Raw genomic sequence first — 23,093 nt, 5'->3', positions numbered from 1 at the left:
AATATATTCAGTGCTCTTCAACATTGTGTTTAACTGTTATGATTCGAGCGCCACTGATGAGTCTTATGAGACGAAACGAACGTCTGGCATTACAAATGATAAGCCTTGTATATTCGATGAGTTTGTGTTATACATCATCGAATGCAAAATGGACGTACTTGTCATAGTCTAGCTTGTATTTAGGGATATAACACCCCACTTTTTAACCGTGCATGAATTCAGAAAACCTTACATGTTTTAAAAACTGTTTGTTCTTTTCTAACTTAAAGAGTAAATGAGATTTCTCTGCAGAATATTCACAGAAATGGAGATGGAACAGAAAACTAGAATTCGGTCTGTAATACAGAAATATATTTAAGTATCAGGATAAAACCACATAATAATTGCATATACGTAATATGTCAGCGTCCAAAGATCGTACGGATGTGAACCGAACCAAAAAGCGAACTCAACTTGTCACAATTCACATAAACTAAAAATCTCTTTAATTTCTACAGGACTTGGAAATTAAAAGAAATCCATACTTATTTTGGGTATGTGTAGGACGGGAAACAGGTACTTGAAATTGAAAGTGCATAAAAAATCACCTATAATTTAAGAAAGTAACACATGATATACTAGTTGAAAAATTGATTTTAGTCTGAAATGATCATTTTAGTCTCATATTTGATTTTTAACATACCTAAACGTATATCCAAATTAAAAAAGTCTAAATTAAACAATTTATGATGCATGTACTCGATAATGTGTATCAGCATTTTGTCTGTATCATAGTCTAGACGCCATTTAATTAACCATCAGGGTGACCTACGAAGACTGTCGACGGTCAAATATAAACATAAATATAGATATAAATAGATAACAAACACGTGCAATTGAATTTTTCTAGGTCTGGTCGATTTCATATAAAAAGGTTTAAAATATGTTAATCATCGTTTTAATTTTACAAGAATGAGTTTTTGTGGATCGAATCTGTCAACCAAATGGTTTACCCTTCTTTCACTTCTAATATTGACGTTCTTTTCCTTTAAATAGCTTAAGACGACTAGTTTATGCGTTAATAATCTCTAGTTAAGGGGTTAAGTTGAATGGCAATGTTTCTTAGCTTATTTTGACAAAATTTAGCCAAACTCGCTGCTAAAAGCGAATAAATATTTTACTATTTCATTTACATTTATTATTGAAAAAAACAAATCCTTTTTTTATATATATCGTAGCGAATGTCCCTGAGATCATCTGAATAGTCTGAACAATAAATGATACGTATATTATCTACTGCTGTAAATTCAGTAATGATCAGACAATTCGTTTACATTCAATTCAAAACTGTTCAGCAGCTTTCCATACAGTTCAGTATACTGTTGATGTATACAGGTGAATAACAACTACTAAAATGACTGAACATAGACTATTGTTATGCTGCTGTAGTCTGCGCTTATTTATTACGTAATCGTGACATCCTTAGAAATCCAAAAGAAATCCAACCAGCAGAATAGTTTCATAAGAAAACGACCGTTCATCTTTTATTTCTTTCGGGGAGGGGGCAAATAGCATTTTTTTCTTGGGACAAAGAATTTGTTCTAACTTTAAAACAGGAAGAGGAATAATTTTTTGAAACTCAATATTTAATATTTGTATCCATGATAGTCAATGGAAACAGACTTTTTTTATCCCTACCGAAACAAATATTTTTTTCGAAGAAACTTTTATTGAAAACAAATTATAACAAAAAGAACATCTCCCTCCTACCCCACCCTGAAAAAATAAAATATTATCGGTGCCAACAGAAAATGACAGAGAAATCTTCATTTTAGTTCTATGCAATGTACATTTAAATAAATTAGATATGCGTTTTCTCATTTGAACAATTGTCATTAAAACCAATGTACAGATGAGAACAAAGTTAGAATCAAGACAGTGTTCATTACATGAAAAGTCTTGTAAATAGGTTAACAGTATGCGACGTTTGGTGTGAAAACGGCATTAATCAAGTAAGCTCAGCAAATTTGGTTAACAGGCTCATTTGAAGTAGCACTTGTAAAATACGTTATGTATGACATTTATTTCGAACTAAAAACATTCTAGTCAGATCATTACGTTTCATTACTAAATTTAGGTTCGATTAGTATAAATAAAAAATTTGGTTCATAATTTTGAACAATAAGTATGCAATTTGTATTTTATTTTCTTTCGTCATTGTAACATTATTAACATTAATGTATTACTTTTAAGTGTGCTGATTTCTGTTGGTTCAACAAGACTAGTTTGAATCCATCCTTCGGTATCACCATGCTCTACCCAATGCCAACCTTCTCGACTATCTACTAGTTTGACAACATCCCCTTTTTTAACATTCAGATTGTCTGTGTCGTAATCGGATTTACTGATAAAATCACATAACACCTTTAATAACGTTCCTGTAAAATACAAGATTTTTCCTAATATCAATTTGAAGTTAAAAATCGAGACAGTTTCTTTAATCACAGTTGCTAACCTAAACGGCACCAATAAAGTAAGTAATTTAAGTTTGAAAAACTGCCAAATTATAATCAAATTCATGGTAATAAAACTGGTACATTTATAGATAAAAATAAAACTTATCAATAATAATCACTCTTTATAAACAAATCTTTCTATAAGAAAATGATGTAAAGCTACTTTATCAATCGAAGACTAAAGATAGCTTCAATCGGTAATTTATTGCTCCATTGGTCATGATGATGTTGATCAAATCTTCTCAACACTGTCTACATTAGTAAAATTACCAGTACGATATATGCAGTAGGTAACTCAGATCAAACTCTACTGTATACAATTGGCTGCTGCTTGTAAGGAAGCTTTTAAAATAAAATACTGTTTTTGTGAACCTGTGTTTGCCTTTTTGTCCCTTTTTTTCTTTTTGGAATTATGTGTTTCGATTTCGCCCCTTGATACATCTATTTTCTGTTTTTTAATCGTCCCGTACATTTTAAAAGTGGTAGACTTTTTCAGATATGGAAGTCATACATTTTAGTTGATAAGTCCATCCAATCGACTTATAACTTTGAATGTTCCTTTGGTATCTTTCGCCTTTCGATAAGGAACTGACAACGCCATAGCAAAAGACGACGAAGAAACAAACAAACTATTACATGTAAAAACTAAAGACTACGAAACACAAACCTCATAAAAACTGGGGGTGCTCGAAAGGGTAAGGGTAACTTTGACTCAATTAACGAAAGAAGTACATGACAGCAAGAGGAGCATAAAGATAATAAGAAGTTGAAAATCAATACCATGCAAAAATAGGAAACGCGAAAATCCATACAACAGTCTACCTAATGTAACACAGAAAACTCAACACTGATCAACTCGAACATCTATAAAAATATGGGGTAATTCTCAGTGGCGTCGATAGGATAAACAGACCTTACTCCTTCAATGGCACATTCCGTGTTGTTAATGCTAAGTAAATATCCGTTAACCAGTCGCATCCGGTGATGTCACAATCGAGATCGGAATTATGACTATGGTAATCAGAACATGTCAGCGGAACAAAATCATGCAAGCGTCAATAAACCTTCAACATTTTATTCCACACTTTATACGACAAGACAACAATTTTGTACAGTGAAATTAAATGTACATCTTTCAGTATATCTTTAAATAATTGGTGCTTGAATGGGAATTATATTTGTTTTAGTTGATCGCTGATTTGTTCTGTCTTGAATCGAAGAATAACATTGATACAGTAACAATTAATGATAAGTAAAGTTTTAAACTTAGGACAATGAATTGTTCAAACGTTTGTAAGCAACCAAACCAGAAACTAGTAAACAAATCATGAACAGACGTATGTAGTTTATGAAGTGTTATTTTAATTTTCTATCAAGTAGTCGATACCACTACTGGTAGACTCTAAGTCCACGAGAGTATCATCAGCTCTGTTTTCCGCGCTTTGGTACTGACATGATTTGTAATATACTGGTTTTAAATTTTCCGTGAAAAAATTAAGAAATAAATGAGAAACTAAGATTCAAACTACCTCAAGCAAATTGACCTAAAATAAATTTGGATATTCTATTCAATTTCCCTTCCGACATATAGCTCCTCACGGTTACAGTATATTTATATACCCTTGATTTTCAAATGATTGACATTAGGCGTTCTTGGTGAAGATAGTCAAAGAAAAGCGCGTCAGATTTATGTAATATATATAATTAATAAACACCCTTCTACTGGTTAAGATTGTAACTTTTATATGTCATTTTGTTATGTACGTTGACTGAGTGCTCAATTTAATGTGTATCCAAAATCTGTATTCCAATTAATTGCAAATTTATGGATGTTTGAAGCATGAATTCATACACTGTAGGTGACGAAGACGTTGCGTCAAACAGAAGTTTTTAGTATTATCCTTATTTGAACAATGCTAAACAATAGTAAGAACTGTTTTTGCTACAACATTACAACATTCATATTTTGCTTTGATCTAATTTTAGATGTTTGTGCCCTGAATTGGCAGACACAAATGTACAGTTCTTACAAGAAAACTAGAGGCTCTCAAAAGCCTCTGTCGCTCACCTATATCTACTGTGGTTTTGGAAATCATGCAAAATAAGGTTAAAATCATAATGAATAGTATTAGATACCCTAATAATGATTGAGGTCAAGTTTTGTTTAATTTTACCAAGTAGTTCAATTAAAAGCAGACGATTTTTGAGAAAAAAAAAACATTTACAAAAATTACCAATTAATTGCAGAAAATAACTTTAAAGGACAATAACACCAATAAGATGTCAATTGACGATTTTGGTCATGTTGACTTTTTTGTAGATCTTTCTTTGCTTGATATCTTTGCTGTTTACAGTATATCTCAATTTATAATGATATTCAAGATGATTAATAATTGCAAAATAATGCTTTCATGAAAGTCTCCCAAACGAACACCAATTGAATACACCTCCTCTCCAAAATTTATTTCACCCAGGGCCTTATGAAGCTGGAAATGCCTTTAAATGTTTATTTGGAAACATTCACCCCATATAAGTATGCTGAAAGAGACGATATAATTATGGTTTATAGAAGAGAAACTGAATAATTCTGAAAATGGAAAATATCAAGCAGAAATTTATATAAGCACCCCCCCCCCCCCCTGAAAACAATTGCACCCTCCCATGGAAAAAAAATCAAGTCATCCCACTGTAGTCTTATTATAGTTACTGAAGACCCCTTATCATTATTCAAATTAGTTTTTAAGTTGTGACCATTTGAAATTGCTTTTTTACAATTTCCCCATAGTATTCTATAGCAAACTCCTATGTTCTATTTTTAGCCATGACAGCCATGTTGGTTGGATTGCAGGGTCATCGGATACATTTTTCTAACAAGATTATGGCTCAGTGTAATTCTATTTGGCCGAGAAGATTTTTGTAAAAGATTACAAAAATTTATTAAAAATTGATTATAGAGGGTAATAACTCCTTAAAGGGTAATTTACAAAAGTATGAATTATTCTAAATACTAAGGATTTTCTTATCCCAGGCATATAACCTTAGCCGTATTTGGCACAACTTTTTGGAACTTTTGGTCCTCAATGCTCTTTAACTTTGAACTTGTTTTGGCTTTCGAACTTTTTTGATCTGAGCGTCACTGATGGGTCTTATGTAGACGAAACGCGCGTCTAGTGTATTAAATTATAAGCCTGGTACTTTTTGATAGCTATTATTTGTGTGTGTCTCTGTCCTGTATGTTCTCCCATTTATTTGTATTTTAGTCCTGTCATGTAATCTTTTCATTTTAATGTTATGTTTAACATTGCCATATGAGCGGGAGGTTTGGCTAGCCACAAAACCAGGTTCAACCCACCATTTTTTCTTAAAATGTCCTGTACCAAGTCAGGAAAATGGCCATTGTTATATTATAGTTCGTTTCTGTGTGTGTTGCATTTTAGTGTTGTGTTTCTGTTGTGTCGTTGTTCTCCTCTTATATTTACTGTGTTTCCCTCAGTTTTAGTTTGTAACCCGGATTTGTTTTTTTCTCAATCGATTTATGAATTTCGAATAGCGGTATACTACTGTTGGCTTTATTTACAATTTTAGTCAAGTGACTTATTAGTTGATCTTACTTTGCTGAATGTTATTGCTTTTTAAAGTTTATCTCCATCTATAATAATATTCAAGATAATAACAAATTGCAGGGCAGATATATAATAACCTGATGAACATTTTTACCCAATCTCAAATTTGCTCTAAATGCTTAAGTTTCAGAGATATAAGCCAAAACCGAATTTTACCCCTATGTTCTATTTTTAGCCATGTCTGGCCATGTTGGTTGGCAGGCGGGTCATCGGACACAATTTGTAAACTAAATACCCTAATGATGATTGTGGCCAAGTTTGGTTAAATTTGTCTCAGTAGTTTCAGAGGAGAAGATTTTTGTAAAACATTACAAACATTTACGAAAAATTGTTAAAATTTGACTTTAAATAGCAATAACTCCTTCAGGGGTCAGTTGACAATTTTGGTCATGTTGACTTGTTTGTACATCTTACTTTGCTGAACATTATTATTATCTCTATCTATAATAATATTCAAGATAACAACCAAAAACTGCAAAATTTCTTTAAAGCTATCAATTCAGGGGTAGTAACCCAACAACGGGTTATCTGATTCGTCTGCAAAATTCAGGGCAGATATATCTTAACCTAATGAACATGTTCACCCAATGTCAGATTTGCCCTAAATGCTTCAGTTTCAGAGATATAAGCCAAAAAATACATTTTACCCCAATGTAAATTTGGGCCAGTAGTTTCAGAGAAGATTTTTGTAAAAGTTAACGTCGACGTCGACGGACGACCAGTGATGAGAAAAGCTCACTTGGCCTTTTAGGCCAGGTGAGCTAAAAAGTATGTTAGTACAATTGCCTACCTGTTGACGAGCTATCGGCTTCTTTTTTAGCAGTTTGGGCTTCATTAGATTTAATGGATACCTCTGAAAAAAGGACGTCAATAAATACAAGTTATATCTTCATTTTTGATATGTTTAAATCATACTAGTCATCATAGATACCAGGATAAAAGCTTTGTTCGCCAGACGCGCGTTTTGTCTACAAAAGACTCATCAGTGACACTCAAATCCAAAACGTTAAAAAGGCCAAATAAAGTAAGAAGATAAAGAGCATTAAATGTTATAACCGCACTCATTGAGATCTCAACCGGTTTTTAGTGGGATTCGTGTTGCTGAGTTTTTAGTTTTCTATGCTGTGTTTTGTGTACTGTTGTTTGTTCTGTCGTCGTTTTTTCGTTTTTTTGCCATGTCATTGTCAGTCAGTATTTGACTCACTAGTATGAATTTGAATATCCGTTTGATATCTTTCCCCTTCCTTTTTCATCGCTATAATACCTTACTGTCACAAATCATAGATACCAGGCTTGTACTTTTGTGTGTAAGATATTTCTTTATATAATCGCAACCACGTCTTTTTTGTGGATTGTGACATTACCGAATACGAATCATTAGTAGATGTTTACATCCGTTATCAACACAGCGGAAGCAAAAGAACAAAAACTGATAGGTACCTAATTTTAACCCCAGTTTTGGTAGGGTTTATGGTGCTTTATCTTAAATGTTATTTATTATGTTTGATAAATGTTTATTGTATATGCGTTGTTCTTTTAAAAAAAAACTGAAAGTTGTCTGTTTATATGGCCCCAAAATCCCTGTCTTATTTAGCTTTAGAATGTTCTTTCTGTAATAATGTTTGAAATGCTTTAATTCAATAATGTTTGCTACTCTCGTCTATCAAGTATCTGTCCCTGGGAGTACCAATTTAACTGCTACTGATGCGCATTTCGACAATAAATGTCTCTTCAGTGATGCTCAAGGCAAACATTTTTGAAAATCCGAAGGGCTTAAAAATTTAAACAGACATAAAGTATAGCCACAGCAGGGAAAGGAATCAGAGATTCGCATAAGAAAGATATATTCCCTAAATTAAAATATTTTCCAAAATTTTGTTAGAGCAATTTTTTATCACACAATATCCGTATTTTCATGCCAGTACAAAAGTATTGGTTTCTGGGCTAATGATATAATCGGGATACACAGTCCATTTACAGAGGCATAAAAAATGTGATAGTAATAACATTAAAAAGTTTTGTTTAATTTGGCCCAGAAGTTAAATTAAAAGCAGATTTTTGAAAAAAAAACATTTACAAAAATTACCAATTAATTGCAGAAAATAACTTTAAAGGACAATAACACCAATAAGATGTCAATTGACGATTTTGGTCATGTTGACTTTTTTGTAGATCTTTCTTTGCTTGATATCTTTGCTGTTTACAGTATATCTCAATCTATAATGATATTCAAGATGATTAATAATTGCAAAATGATGCTTTCATGAAAGTCTCCCAAACGAACAACAATTGAATACCCCTTCCCTCCAAAATTTATTTCACCCAGGCCTTATGAAGCTCGAAATGTCTTTAAATGTTTACCTGGAAACATTCACCCAATATAAGTATGCTGAAAGAGCCGATATAATAATGGTTTATAGAAAAGAAACCGAATAATTCTGAAAATGGAAAATATCAAGCAGAAATTAATATAAGTACCCCCCCCCCCCCCCTGAAAAAATTGCACCCTCCCATGGAAAAAAATCAAGTCATCCCACTATAGTCTTATAATAGTTACTGAAGACCCCTTATCATTATTCAAATTAGTTTTCAAGTTGTGACCATTTGAAATTGCATTTTTACAATTTCCCCATAGTATTCTATAGCAAACTCCTATGTTCTATTTTTAGCCATGACAGCCATGTTGGTTGGATTGCAGGGTCATCGGATACATTTTTCTATCAAGATTATGGCTCAGTGTAATTCTATTTGGCCGAGAAGATTATGTTGAGAAGATTTTTGTAAAAGATTACAAAAATTTTTCAACAATTGACTATAGAGGGCAATAACTCCTTATGGGTAATTTACAAAAGTATGAATTATTCTAAATACTAAGGATTTTCTTATCCCAGGCATATAACCTTTGCCGTATTTGGCACAACTTTTTGGAACTTTTGGTCCTCAATGCTCTTCAACTTTGTACTTGTTTTGGCTTTCGAACTTTTTTGATCTGAGCGTCACTGATGGGTCTTATGTAGACGAAACGCGCGTCTGGCGTATTAAACTATAAGCCTGGTACTTTTTGATAGATATTATTTGTGTGTGTTTGTCTGTCCTGTATGTTCTCCCATTTATTTGTATTGTAGTCCTGTCATGTAATCTTGTCATTTTAATAATGTTATATTTAACATTGCCATAAAAGCGGGAGGTTTGGCTAGCCACAAAACCAGGTTCAACCCACCATTTTTTCTTAAAATGTCCTGTACCAAGTCAGGAAAATGGCCATTGTTATATTATAGTTCGTTTCTGTGTGTGTTGCATTTTAGTGTTGTGTTTCTGTTGTGTCGTTGTTTTCCTCTTATATTTGATGTGTTTCCCTCAGTTTTAGTTTGTAACCCGGATTTGTTTTTTTCTCAATCGATTTATGAATTTCGAATAGCGGTATACTACTGTTGGCTTTATTTACAATTATAGTCATGTGACTTATTAGTTGATCTAACTTTGCTGAACGTTATTGCTTTTTAAAGTTTATCTCTATCTATAATAATATTCAAGATAATAACAAATTTCAGGGCAGATATATAATAACTCGATGAACATTTTTACCCAATGCCAAATTTGCTCTAAATGCTTAAGTTTCAGAGATATAAGCCAAAACTGAATGTTACCACTATGTTCTATTTTTAGCCATGTCGTCCATGTTGGTTGGCAGGCGGGTCATCGGACACAATTTTTAAACTAAATACCCTAATGATGATTGTGGCCAAGTTTGGTTAAATTTGTCTCAGTAGTTTCAGAGGAGAAGATTTTTGTAAAAGAATACAAACATTTACGAAAAATTGTTAAAATTTGTCTTTACAGAGCAATAACTCCTTAAAGGGTCAATTGACAATTTTGGTCATGTTGACTTGTTTGTACATCTTACTTTGCTGAACATTATTATTATCTCTATCTATGATAATATTCAAGATAACAACCAAAAACTGCAAAATTTCTTTAAAACTATCAATTCAGGGGCAGTAACCCAACAACAGGTTGTCTGATTCGTCTGAAAATTTCAGGGCAGATATATCTTAACCTAATGAACATGTTCACCCAATGTCAGATTTGCCCTTAATGCTTTAGTTTCAGAGATATAAGCCAAAAAATACATTTTACCCTAATGTAAATTTGGGCCAGTAGTTTCAGAGAAGATTTTTGTAAAAGTTAACGTCGACGACGACGACGACGGACGACAAGTGATGAGAAAAGCTCACTTGGCCTTTTAGGCCAGGTGAGCTAAAAAGTATGTTAGTACAATTGCCTACCTGTTGACGAGCTATCGGATTCTTTTTTTGCAGTTTGGGCTTCATTAGATTTAATGGATACCTCTGAAAAAAGGACGTCAATAAATACAAGTTATATCTTCATTTTTGATATGTTTAAATCATACTAGTCATCATAGATACCAGGATAAAAGCTTTGTTCGCCAGACGCGCGTTTTGTCTACAAAAGACTCACCAGTGACACTCAAGTCCAAAACGTTAAAAAGGCCAAATAAAGTTAGATGATAAGGATCATTGAATGTTATAACCGCACTCATTGAGATCTCAACCGGTTTTTAGTGGGATTCGTGTTGCTGAGTTTTTAGTTTTCTATGCTGTGTTTTGTGTACTGTTGTTTGTTCTGTCGTCGTTTTTTCGTTTTTTTGCCATGGCATTGTCAGTTAGTATTTGACTCACTAGTATGAATTTGAATATCCGTTTGATATCTTTCGTCTTTCTTTTTCATCGCTATAATACCTTACTGGCACAAATCATAGATACCAGGTTTGTACTTTTGTGTGTAAGATATTTCTTAATATAATCGCAACGCCGTCTTTTTGGTGGATTGTGACATTACCGAATACGAATTATTAGTGGATTTCTACATCCGTTATCAACACGGCGGAATCAAAAGAACAAAAACTGATAGGTACCTAATTTTAACCCCAGTTTTGGTAGGGTTTATGGTGCTCAATTTTAAATGTTATTTATTATGTTTGATTGATGTTTATTGTATATGCGTTGTTCTTTTAAAAAAAAACTGAAAGTTGTCTGTTTATATGGCCTCAAAAACCCTGTTTTATTTAGCGTTTGAATGTTCTTTCTGTAATAATGTTTGAAATGCTTTAATTCAATAATGTTTGCTACTCTCGTCCGTCTATCAAATATCTGTCCTTGGGCGTACCAATTTAACTGCTACTGATGCGCATTTCGACAATAAATGTCTCTTCAGTGATGCTCGAGGCAAACATTTTTGAAAATCCGAAGGGCTTAAAAATTTTAACAGACATAAAGTATAGCCACAACAGGGAAAGAAATCAGAGATACGCATTAGAAAGATATATTCCCTAACTTAAAATAATTTTCAAAATTTTGTAAGAGCAATTTTTTATCACACAATATCTGTATTTTCATGCCAGTACAAAAGTATTGGTTTCTGGGCTAATGATATCCTCGGGATAAACAGTCCATCTACAGAGGCATCGAAAATGTGATAGTAATAACATTAAAAAGTGTGTCCAGGTACATATTTAACAGCGCCATTTTAATTGCAGAAGCTGATAGTGAAATATTTTATCCACAATGATCCAGTAGCACATATGTATGCAGGTTGAGATTAGATTAAATCAATCTGTATAACGAAAATTGCATAAAAATGTTTACAAGGATGAGCAATTTTGACTATCATTTAAAGAGTATATATTGTCTATAGTCAGAAATAGACTTTTACTTTTACATTTACAATTGTTGCTAAGTACTTTTATAAGTGATTCAAGAACCAGTAACAGGTAAAACGTCTTATAGAAAATAATCATATGTATGACACATAATATATAGATATAAGAAGATGTGGTATGAGTGCCAATGAGACAACTTTCCATCCAAGTCACAATTTAAAAAAGTAAACAATTATAGGTCAAAGTACGGTCTTGAACACGGAGCCTTGGCTCACACCGAACAGTAAGCTATAAAGAGCCCCAAAAATTACTAGTGTAAAACCATTCAAACGGAAAAACCAACGGTGTAACCTATATAAAAAAACGAGAAACGAGAAACACTTCAGAACCACATCAACAAACGACAACTACATAAATCTATATTTATGAATAAAAAGACATTTAAGATCGTACAATCTTTGATTGTAAATAACAGAGGTCCAGATTTTCAATCAAATTAGCAAAATTTGATGAGGAATGCAGATAACTAATGTTAATGTTCATTTAAAAGAACATATCCATAAGATTTTAACTTATAAATATTAATACTTTTAAAAGGGAGGATTATTTTTGCTTGATTTTTAATGTTTTTGAATTGGCATTTTAAGAGGAAGTAAAGTGCATTTTCTGAAGGAATCTAAAATAAATGTTGCTTTTTTATATTTTAGCCGGAAAAAACATACGGTGACATTGATATTTTCAAAGCATTTTCTAAAAGCTATCTTCTCCTATTTTAATTTACAATTCTATCATTTGGTTTAGCTTTTAATCAAATAATGATGTTTTTCCTGTTTAATCCTATAATCCATACAAAATGTGACATTTTGTCACACCTGTAGCTTGAGAAAATGCACGATGACCTATCATTTTTATTATATTTTTTAATATATCACAGTATATACTACGTTTTGGCAAAGTATGAACAAATTCTATCATTTTTAATTTATACTCCCATACCACCTTAACGTATACATCAATAAGACGATCAACATTCAATTTTGCTATTTTATTTGCCTAAAAGAAAACAAAAACTACATTTCTATTTAAAGGCCCATTTATTTACAAATCAAAACAGACAAAACCATTTAAAGTAACTTTTACATATATCATCCCATTGTTACAAGCTTACATTGTGTCAGATTTGGCGAAGATTAATAATGTATTCTAGGAAAACATGGTTCAGTTTACAATTGAATTTTGTTTTGTAGTAACATTCAGTAACTGCGGCGAGTATCCTTAGATCGATGTTTTAATTTTTCTTTATTTTAGTTGTTTTTGTGCTTAGTACTGATCTAATGAGTCAAGTCATTTTCGATATATTTTCCAGTTTGTTTATATATCATGCTGTTATACTCCTGGCCAGAGTTAGGGACTGGATTGATCGATGTCAAACATAATCAATCCAAAGACTTCTTGTATTTCCTTTCTCAAATAAAAATAAAACCTGCAAAGTAGTGATTTTCATGTGTGTGCTGTCCACTATAACTGTTTTTTTTTAATTATTTTTAAGCATAAATCGGGCAGTTGCCTCTCTGGAATCATTTCACATTTTCTCCTTCTATAGGAATAGTTTTTCGCTTACTTGTGAGGTCTGTACGGTTCCTTACAGTCTTTTAAATTCTCGTCCTTTAACATTTGTGGAAAGGTGTCTCATACCACATCACTTTATTTCATTTCAAAGGATTTTATAACAAAAGAAATTAGATGAAATTGTAAGAAGGTAATATCACTTACTAAAAAAGTAAAATGCAAGGTAATTACAATAAATGTAGAATGTTTCCATGGGACAAAGATGATGCCCAAGCTTGCATGTAACGTTATAAAGGGACATAACTAGAGAACTTTGAAATTTAACACTCAACTTCGAGCTTGATCTGAGTTTTGTTGTAATAAGCATTTTTTATAAGTTTCATAACATTTGGATGAGGTAAAAAAAAATTAGAGAACGGAAACGAAAAATTTCGTAATTTTTCCATTAGTGTCATAAGTCAAGAACGGTAAAGGTGACGCCACCCAAATTCGAACTTGATATGTGTTTTGCAGTAATAAGCATTTTGTATACGTTTCATAACATTTGGTTGAGGCAAGCTAACGCTAGAGAACGGACACTAATTTGAGACGTACATACGGATGTATGGACGGACAATGGTAACACGTAATGCCCCGCAGCAGGGGCATAAAAACTCATCCATTGTGCATTCGAAATCCTACTCGCAGTGATATACCACTCATTCTTGTATCATGATTTGTATTTAATTTGATTTTATCTAATATTGGTGTGCTGTTTCCGTTTTCATTTTTCTGTATTTTATCAAGAATTTAAATACAGGTAAAATAATGATAACTGTAGGAGACAGTAGTTTACCGATCTGCAAATCTCGTAAATCGGTTGAAAGACAAATGAAGGTTATAAACAGACCTGGTACAGCGACATGGTAAGCGTCTCCTACCATGAATGCATATCAGTACAAAAAAAAGGACACAATAGATAAAATTACAGATTCAGTCTGTAGTGAGTTGAAAAACCGACATATCTGTAACCAATTTGTTATGGTTATCGTAAAAATATGTTGTGTCGATTTAAGTCGTTTAACCTCATAACTCAACTGGAACAGTTTTGTAGAAGGAACACACTCCTGCACAGTTTCAACATGCACAAGCGTAACTAATTATTAACTGAGATATGTAAATAGCATACGACGGATCCATAGATTATAGTACTACTGAACAATGGAAAGCTGACATTTGGAAAACATACCTTTAGATTTTCTTGTTCTTACAACATGTAATTTCGGAAACCATCCCCATTCTTTATTTCTGAAGCCACACCACCAATCACTGTTATTTTTTTTAGCTACACGTATAACTTCCCCATGTTTTAAAAAAAGCTGTTTTGTAGGTCCTTCGTCGCAGAAAGCGTCAAAAGCTTTAACAACTTTCCATCCTTAAACAATAAAGTAAAATCCTTATGGCAAACGAACAGTATTGTTAATTAAAGTTCAATTTAAGATCCAATTGTATCATAAAGTTCTTTAAGTACTTATGAATCATTTGCTATCTTTATTCATTTTTTATCAGGATTCATTTTTCTTAGCAATATGGTGAACATTAACAACATATCTTTATACGAGTCATATTTTTCTTTCACACAATAATATCTGTGAAAAAAAAAATCAAAACAAATCAATAATCGACATTTTATAAAGCATTCATGCTGAGTGAGTTACAATTTCAAACAATGTTCATCACATTACTCAGTCTTTGTATAACCACAGATCTGCAAGGAAGCATGAATTTACCTTCAACTTTTTCACAATCTCTATCGTTCTTGCATTCTGTACATTCTTCATCTCTCTCCTGATTTCGACTATAACAAATGGCACATACCCACATCGTTATTCTACATAAATAAACAATTTCATAATATATAAACATTGATAAACGCTAAACGAAACTAATATGTATATATGTACAAAGCAGTTATTTGAGATATACTTAAGCAGACCACAACTAATTTTACAGTGATTTTTTTTAAGTTTCGCTGGGTTTGACATGAAATAGATTCACCTGCTAGAACATTATATTATAATTTACATAAATATACATATTCAATGAAGATTTATCGATATTTTTTTCTCCTGATACCCGCGCAAACACCCAAAGGGTAGACATATGGTTACATAAAGGTCGAAAACTATTTTCTACCCTACTTTCACTGTAGCTGATTAATGTGAATGTCCCGACTACGATAGCGGTGGTGTATTGTCGATCTTTTCCCTGTCCGTCCGAAAATCAAATCGTATGTGTGTCCGTTCCATAGTAGGTTCAGGTTTCAATTCAAGTTATACTCACATCATATTGAAATATAGAACAATGGCTCATTATGATGTGAAAGTATATGCAAAGTAACGTTTTTGAACCTAACTATACCAATTTATTGAGTTTACGAGCTTTACTCTTTTTTACATGGATGTGATAACCGTCTTACATGAATTTCTAATTTCCTGTGCTGTTTTTACAGTCAAAATGTGTTGCATATGAAATTGAATTATTCTTGGAGCTTTAACCTTGCGAATATAGAGTGGGTATAGCATTATTTGTTGAATTCGTAATTAAAACTGATTTTGATTTTTTTCCTTTCGAGAAATGACTGAATTCTAGGTTACATCTAGTACATTTAAGGTTTATCATTTACGGGTATTACTACAACTGATTCACAAATGGTCAATTTCTTTGTTAAATTTCCAAAAACAATCCAAAACAATGTTGTGCATAAACGGTAGAAAGTGCGGTTGGACGATGCCATACACATGTCGAAATTTTTTATTTCTTTGTCAAGCTCAAAGATCAAGCAACAACCATGAATCGAACACCATCACGAACTCTTAAAGCTGTTGCGGAACTCATGTACTACGAAAGGATCAGCAGTTTGAGAGAAATGATATTTTAAAGGAACCCTTTTAACTTCAGTTATATGTTATTTTTTTATATAATTATGTTATTCGAAAAAAAATTAAAACATCTAGTACGCAAGTAAAATTTGCTAGATAGCATTATTGAACACGAAAGAAAAAAAAATAAATGTGTACAACATCTTCTCATTAAAAACATACCATTTAATAAAAAGATTTTTATGATTAAAATATCTCAAACTGATCACTAAGCCTCCGTTTATGATTGGTTGGTTTTATATGCTGTCTCCCTGATTTATTTCATCCCACTTTTACATATTGCAAAAATATCGCTTACTTGTAGAAAATAATGAGATTGATTGATTGGTGTTTAACGCCACTTTAAACACTACTGTGCTATATCGTGGCTGTCAGTTTTTATTATCGGAGGAAGCCGGAGTGCCCTGAGAGAACCATCGACCTTCGGTAGGAAAACTGAAAATCCTAGTCAATTAAGATTAAAGTCGAGTGTACCTGCCCCATGCGGGATTCGAACTCACAACCTCAGTGTTGACTGGCTAGTGGCAGAGTAGTTCGACTACTTAAATCACTCGACCACCGAGGCCCCAAAACTACTGAGAAATGTCATGTATATTATATTGTAATGAATACCATAATACACGCAGTAATCGTCATCAACAACAACAACAACAAAAAACGAGGAAAAAGAATATATTAAATGCTTTTAAAGCTTCATAATATATATAATGGCTAACATTTTGAGAGAAAATTACTGCAAAATAAATGGACGTTTTTTCTATAGACTTACATGTAAGGAACTCGATGGTAACTGTTTTATCCGGACTACTTTAGTAAAAAAAATATCAAAATGGCGCTTTTTGTCAACAAGAGAAACGAAAAACTATGTACGTCAGAATTATATTATTATATAACATAATTATATTTTAATTGAAGTGCATGCATCCATAAAATATGTGTGATTAGCATTCCTACTTGTATTGATTAAAAATATAGACACCTTAAACTACCGTACCGTTAAAAGATCATACAGATATATATCGATTTTGTTCTATTGTTGGTATTTAAATCCTAATTTTGACGTATAGTCGGTAAATTGGTGTACAGAATTTTTCTAACATAATATGTTAAAAATTAAAAAAAACTAGATGTGTCGGAACCACACAAACATGCATTGGCACTCATACCACATCTTCTTATATCTATGAAGAGTGACAGTGTACTAATTATATAGGCAAAATTTGACTTTTAAATATATATTGCCTTACTGAGTATTTTTGTGATTTAAAGTGTTTATATATCTATTATAATCTAAATCATATAAGGCATAACGAAAAAAAATGTTTCTCTCTAAATATCATAGTTTTTATGATAATAGGCAACAAAGGAAAAAAAAAATGGTATAATTTGTCAATTATGGGCAATAACTCCTATAAGAATTTGCCTAATAGTTTTGACGTATATGGACAATTGGTAGAGCTCATTATTCTGAACAATTTTGCTCTTTTCAATTTTTCTCTATTTATAATGGTTCAAAAAATAATAGACAAAACTTGCATTTTACCCCTATGTTCTATTTTTAGCCATGTCGGCCATGTTGGTTGGTAGGCGGGGTCATCGGACACATTTTTTAAACTAGATACCCTTATGATGATTGTGGCCAATGTTGGTAAAATTTGTCTCAGTTGTTTTAGAGGAGAAGATTTTTGTAAAAGATAACAAAAATTTACCAAAAATAGTTAAAAAATTGATTTTATAGGTATAGAACCACTAATTCAGGCCCGGTCGGAAAGAACATACAAGAAAGTAGTACATATTTTAAACAAAATAGTTCCTACGCATAGCTGTATCTTTGTCAATAGTGGGAATATTTGGGTAGTTTTAGTATCAAATGAAAGCTTTGGGACTTGGGATCACTGTAGAACCCTTGTTGAAAGTTTATTTGAATAATAAAGAAGTATATGAAATTTTGATAGGAGGGCTCATTTGGCCTGTTGTTCAGATCAGAAGTTCCTGTTTCTGTACTATCAAACTTCCGGGAACCAGTATGCTCTAATATGCAATTAAAGGTATGTTGATTTTTTCAGCACAAGTCAGCATAAGGTACAGTTTTGACATGAAATAACTGCCACTTAATTTGAACTTAAGACAAAGTAGCCATTCATGCTTGAAATTGCAGAATTTAACATAGAAAGCAATGGGGCTATGAATTAGTGGTTTTATACCTATTACTGACAGGCATGTTAAATTCTATTTTTAGAAATCATACCCTTTACAGTGAAAATTGGTCACATTTGTTGTCAGAAATCATGTTACATTATTTTTTTTATGTGACAATTATGTTAGTGTCAAATTACAGCCCTCAAATTGCTACAATAAGGTATTTTAGCCTTTTTTTGGTCATTTAGCATGCACACAGTTAAGATTTTACCTGAAATTTAAATTTTTGGATTATCTAACACTGAAACCAATGAAACTTGTATATTATGACTAGTTTATAGTATAAATATTGTTTTTGGTCAAATTATCTAGTGAGTGTTCATGTTTTATTGTGTTTCTTGGTGAGGTATTTATTTCAAGGAAAATTGGTGTATACTTATATAGGAATTCCAAAATCTCACTTGAAATGCTTTTTATAACCATTTTAGCAAGTTGTCTATCTTGGAGATATACGAATTGCTCTTGTTGATCCATGTTTATACATAAAAGTATGTTTTTTTTTACCAAATCACTATCCTTTTCCAACATGTAGAAAAAAGGGGGGATAAAATTATCAATTATATTTTATGTTTGGACCACTGTATTTATATTCAAGGAAGAATCCCTGATAAAAATAAGACATATAGGTAAGAACACTGTTATTTGAGTAGATATTAACAAATCAGAACTGGTAAAAATTGAAAAAGTGTCATATCTGTCACTATTAGTATCCATATGTAGTTTTCTTTGTTTAACGCATATGTTACTACCAGTCCAATTTGAGCTTGAATTCAGTGATATATTGTTTTGACAAAAGCTTTATGTGTTTTTCTATGCTAGAAATAGATCATAGAAGGAAATTAAGTCAAGCAGAAGTCAATTTACAAGTTTGGTGCTGTTATAGGTATAGAACCACTATATCAGGCCAAGTCGGAAAGAACATACAAGAAAGTAGTACATATTTTAAACAAAATAGTTCCTACGCATAGCTGTATCTTTGTCAATAGTGGGAATATTTGGGTAGTTTTAGTATCAAATGAAAGCTTTGGGACTTGGGATCACTGTAGAACCCTTGTTGAAAGTTTATTTGAATAATAAAGAAGTATATGAAATTTTGATAGGAGGGCTCATTTGGCCTGTTGTTCAGATCAGAAGTTCCTGTTTCTGTACTATCAAACTTCCGGGAACCAGTATGCTCTAATATGCAATTAAAGGTATGTTGATTTTTTCAGCACAAGTCAGCATAAGGTACAGTTTTGACATGAAATAACTGCCACTGAATTTGAACTTAAGACAAAGTAGCCATTCATGCTTGAAATTGCAGAATTTAACATAGAAAGCAATGGGGCTATGAATTAGTGGTTTTATACCTATAAAGAGTAATAACTCCTTAAGGGGTCAATTGACCATTTTGGACATGTTGACTTATTTGTAGATCTTACTTTGCTGTACATAATTGCTGTTTACAGTTTATCTCTTTCTATAATAATATTGAAGATAATAACCAAAAACTGCAAAGTTTTCTTAGAATTACAAATTCAGGGGCAGCAACCCAACAACGGGTTGTCTGATTTGTCTGAAAATTTCAGGGCATATAGATCTTGACCTGATGAACAAATTTATTCCATAACAGATTTGCTCTGAAAGCTTTGGTTTCAGAGATATAAGCTTAAATCTACATTTTACCACTATGTTCTTTTTTTGGCTATGGCGGCCATCTTGGTTAGAGGACCGGGACACATTTTTTAAACTAGATACCCCAATGATGATTGTGGCCAAGTTTGGTTGAATTTGGCCCAGTAGTTTCAGAGGAGAAGATTTTTGTAAAAGTTATGGACGACGACGGACAACGGACGCCAAGTGATAAGAAAAGCTCACTTGGCCCATTGGGGCAGGTGAGCTAAAAAGTCTGTATAACTGTGATTTTCAACAATTTTTAAAGTCAAATACCTGCAATTTCAGCCAAAATCAGCAGAGCGGAACGAAACTTAAACTCCATCTGTAACACATCATGGTTAACTCACATATCAAAAATCAGCCCAATATTTCAAAGCGTTTAGAAAAAAAGTCCAGATAACTGATTTTGAACAATTTATCAAAGTTCAAAGTCCCTAATTTCGGCAAAAATTAGCAGAGTGGAACGAAACTAAAACTTGTTCTGTAACTCATCATGGTTAACTTACATACCAAAAATCAGCCCAATATCTGAAGGCGTTTAATGGTTTGTTGCGGAATGACAGAATAACAGACAAAGGTAAAACTATATGGCCCCCACAACTTTGTTGCGGGGCCATAAAAAGTTTTAAGTATGATATCTTTTTTATCAAAACACAATATCGTGTAACAATTCAGAAGTATCAGATCGTAATTTTCGAAAAAAAACCCATTAGTCCCCCTATTTATAGGTATATCGCGAGAATGATAAATTGATTGGCTACTATAACACTGTCTTTATCGCGTCAGAAAAACGATATATATAGAAACTGTAGAATTATAGAAGAAGGAAAAGCTTACGTCTTCGGTATAGATACTGATACTATTAGTTATACGGTGTGCTAGTGACCTAATACGATATGTTCGAGCTTCGCTCTCATCCCATATGGAGTTTACTGACCCCATATATATCGTATAAGGTCACCAGCACACCGTGTAACGAATTTATCTTACCGACTATCTTAACATGTGGTATTTAGACTAGAGGCCCATCAAAGTGATCAATGTTTCAATATTAAGAACCTACTTTCATTGGCCTATACAAAAACAAATGCCAACAATAACAACTTGTAAGCTTTTAATGTGTTTAGTGAATTTATTTCAAACGTTCATCATCAATTTCTGTGTCTGTTGAAAACTTTCAGTTTTTCCTTCAACCCTGTGTTGTTTTTACAAAGGGTCGTAACACCACTACTAACCGTGTATTGAAATAAACCACGCATACTAACCCCATATGAAATATATACGGTCTCCACGCGGTTGATTTTAACCAATCATATTGATAGAAATGTATAGGAGGTAAGAAATTATCAATATTTCAACTTTAAATCATGCCAACCATCACAGATATTTAGATAAATATCCCGTTTAATCTTTGTAAACGCATATAAACTAATGTAACAAATCGTCGCAACAACAGTTAAGCTAATTATTCATAATCCAAGGAACTACATAAATTTGGACATAGAATATCTCCTAATTTTGCATAAATCTTTCCGACTTAAAAAGCATCCACAGAAAAGCGCATAATTTGAAAAAAAAATGTACCATAGCTAGATTCAAATGTAATGGAGAAAGTGGGGAAATTGGAAGATACGGAGATATTCGCAGTGAGACATGTGAAGACTACTTTTAAATAACTTAGATAAAATATAATGAATAATAACAAAAATATCGATCTACAAGGAAAATTCATCGGGCGAAGCCCATAAAAACTGACAAAACTAACGCCCTACTGTATCCAGTCGTTTCGACTAGAAAACAATTGTCATATTTCAGACATGGGTAAAATGACTCAAGGAAAATGGTAGGTTAAACCAGATATAATAGCTAGCTGAACCTCCCATTTGTATGACAGTTATGTATTGTTTCGTTTTATTGACAAATCATGTGAGCAACCCAAAAACAGACAAAAATCAGAATTTAATGAATAAATCGTTTACTGTGAAAGCATATATATATATATATCTATTTAATGACTGAATAATAGTCAACGATAAATATTACGGGGCGATGGATCATATAATTATGATACAGTACACTACAAAATCATATATAACAAGTCTAAAAGGGTACATAAAAATAATAAAATAATGAACAAATGTTAGATATTTCGGATAGTTCGGATAATTCTGTTTGTTTTAACATACAGTCCCGCCTTTTCTAACCTTTCACGTTTGATCCGTGCCAATTGGCAAATTATTGCCAAGCACCCAAAATTATCCAGGATTCTTCCCAAACCTCCTGTCTTAGCATTTCGGAGACCAGCAAGTCTGAAAGACTTATTTGTGAAAGCTGATGTCTCCTCTAATAAAAGCTGTTTAACTGCAGGATGGTGCAAGTCGTGTGGTAACAGACGATATCTGACTTGCCAACAAATAATGAATACTCAAACATTTACTTGGCACTCCACTGGGTATGTGTACACTATATTTTGCAATGTAACATGTGTAACTTGCAAAACCCAGAATGTTGTATACCTTCTTCAGTGTCGATGTGGCATGCAGTATGTTGGCGAGACAGAACAGCCATTTAACAAACGCATGAATGGTCATCAAGTTTGAGATCACCTGGGCACGCCCAAGCTGATCTCAAAAACCTTACCATTACTATCATAGACCACAATGAGGGTTGGTCAAGGTCCGACAGACTTTCTCGGGAAAGGTTTTGGATAAGAAAGCTAAGGACAGTTTCCCCAGAGGGCATAAATGAAACAAACATAGAATGAGTCACTCATTTTCCCTACCATCACTCATTTTCCTACTATCACTTGTTTCCAGTAACTCAGGCTTCCGTACTGAACTCTTACAGTTTTAGGAATATATTCCTCCTCCCAAACATCAATATTGAAAAAATTTACCAGCGTATTGATTATTGATAATTTGTATAGCGATCAAGATTATTATTTCATGTC

General features: G+C 32.6%; 1 protein-coding gene across 14 annotated transcripts in view; it reads right to left on the bottom strand.

The window, feature by feature from the left end:
- The window catches only part of LOC127711645 (uncharacterized), a 151,074-nt gene that overhangs the window by 22,893 nt on the left and 105,088 nt on the right, over positions 1–23,093 (bottom strand). For 3 of the 14 annotated variants that reach the window (XM_052217758.1, XM_052217761.1, XM_052217759.1), the window contains exons 3-6: positions 14,596–14,781; positions 10,405–10,467; positions 6,909–6,971; positions 2,226–2,417 (exon numbers count right to left, since the gene is read on the bottom strand). In XM_052217758.1, the coding sequence (XP_052073718.1) occupies positions 2,226–2,417; positions 6,909–6,971; positions 10,405–10,467; positions 14,596–14,781 (504 nt within the window). Of the gene's footprint in view, positions 1–2,225; positions 2,418–6,908; positions 6,972–10,404; positions 10,468–14,595; positions 14,782–15,136; positions 15,238–17,057; positions 17,144–23,093 lie in introns of those variants that run through there. The other 11 variants (XM_052217754.1, XM_052217753.1, XM_052217763.1 and 8 more) reach the window with 8 other exon arrangements.

The sequence above is a fragment of the Mytilus californianus genome, unplaced genomic scaffold (assembly GCF_021869535.1).
Source record: "Mytilus californianus isolate M0D057914Y unplaced genomic scaffold, xbMytCali1.0.p SCAF_8, whole genome shotgun sequence".
Lineage (NCBI taxonomy): Eukaryota > Metazoa > Mollusca > Bivalvia > Mytilida > Mytilidae > Mytilus > Mytilus californianus.
This window is presented reverse-complemented; position numbering and strand designations above follow the sequence as displayed.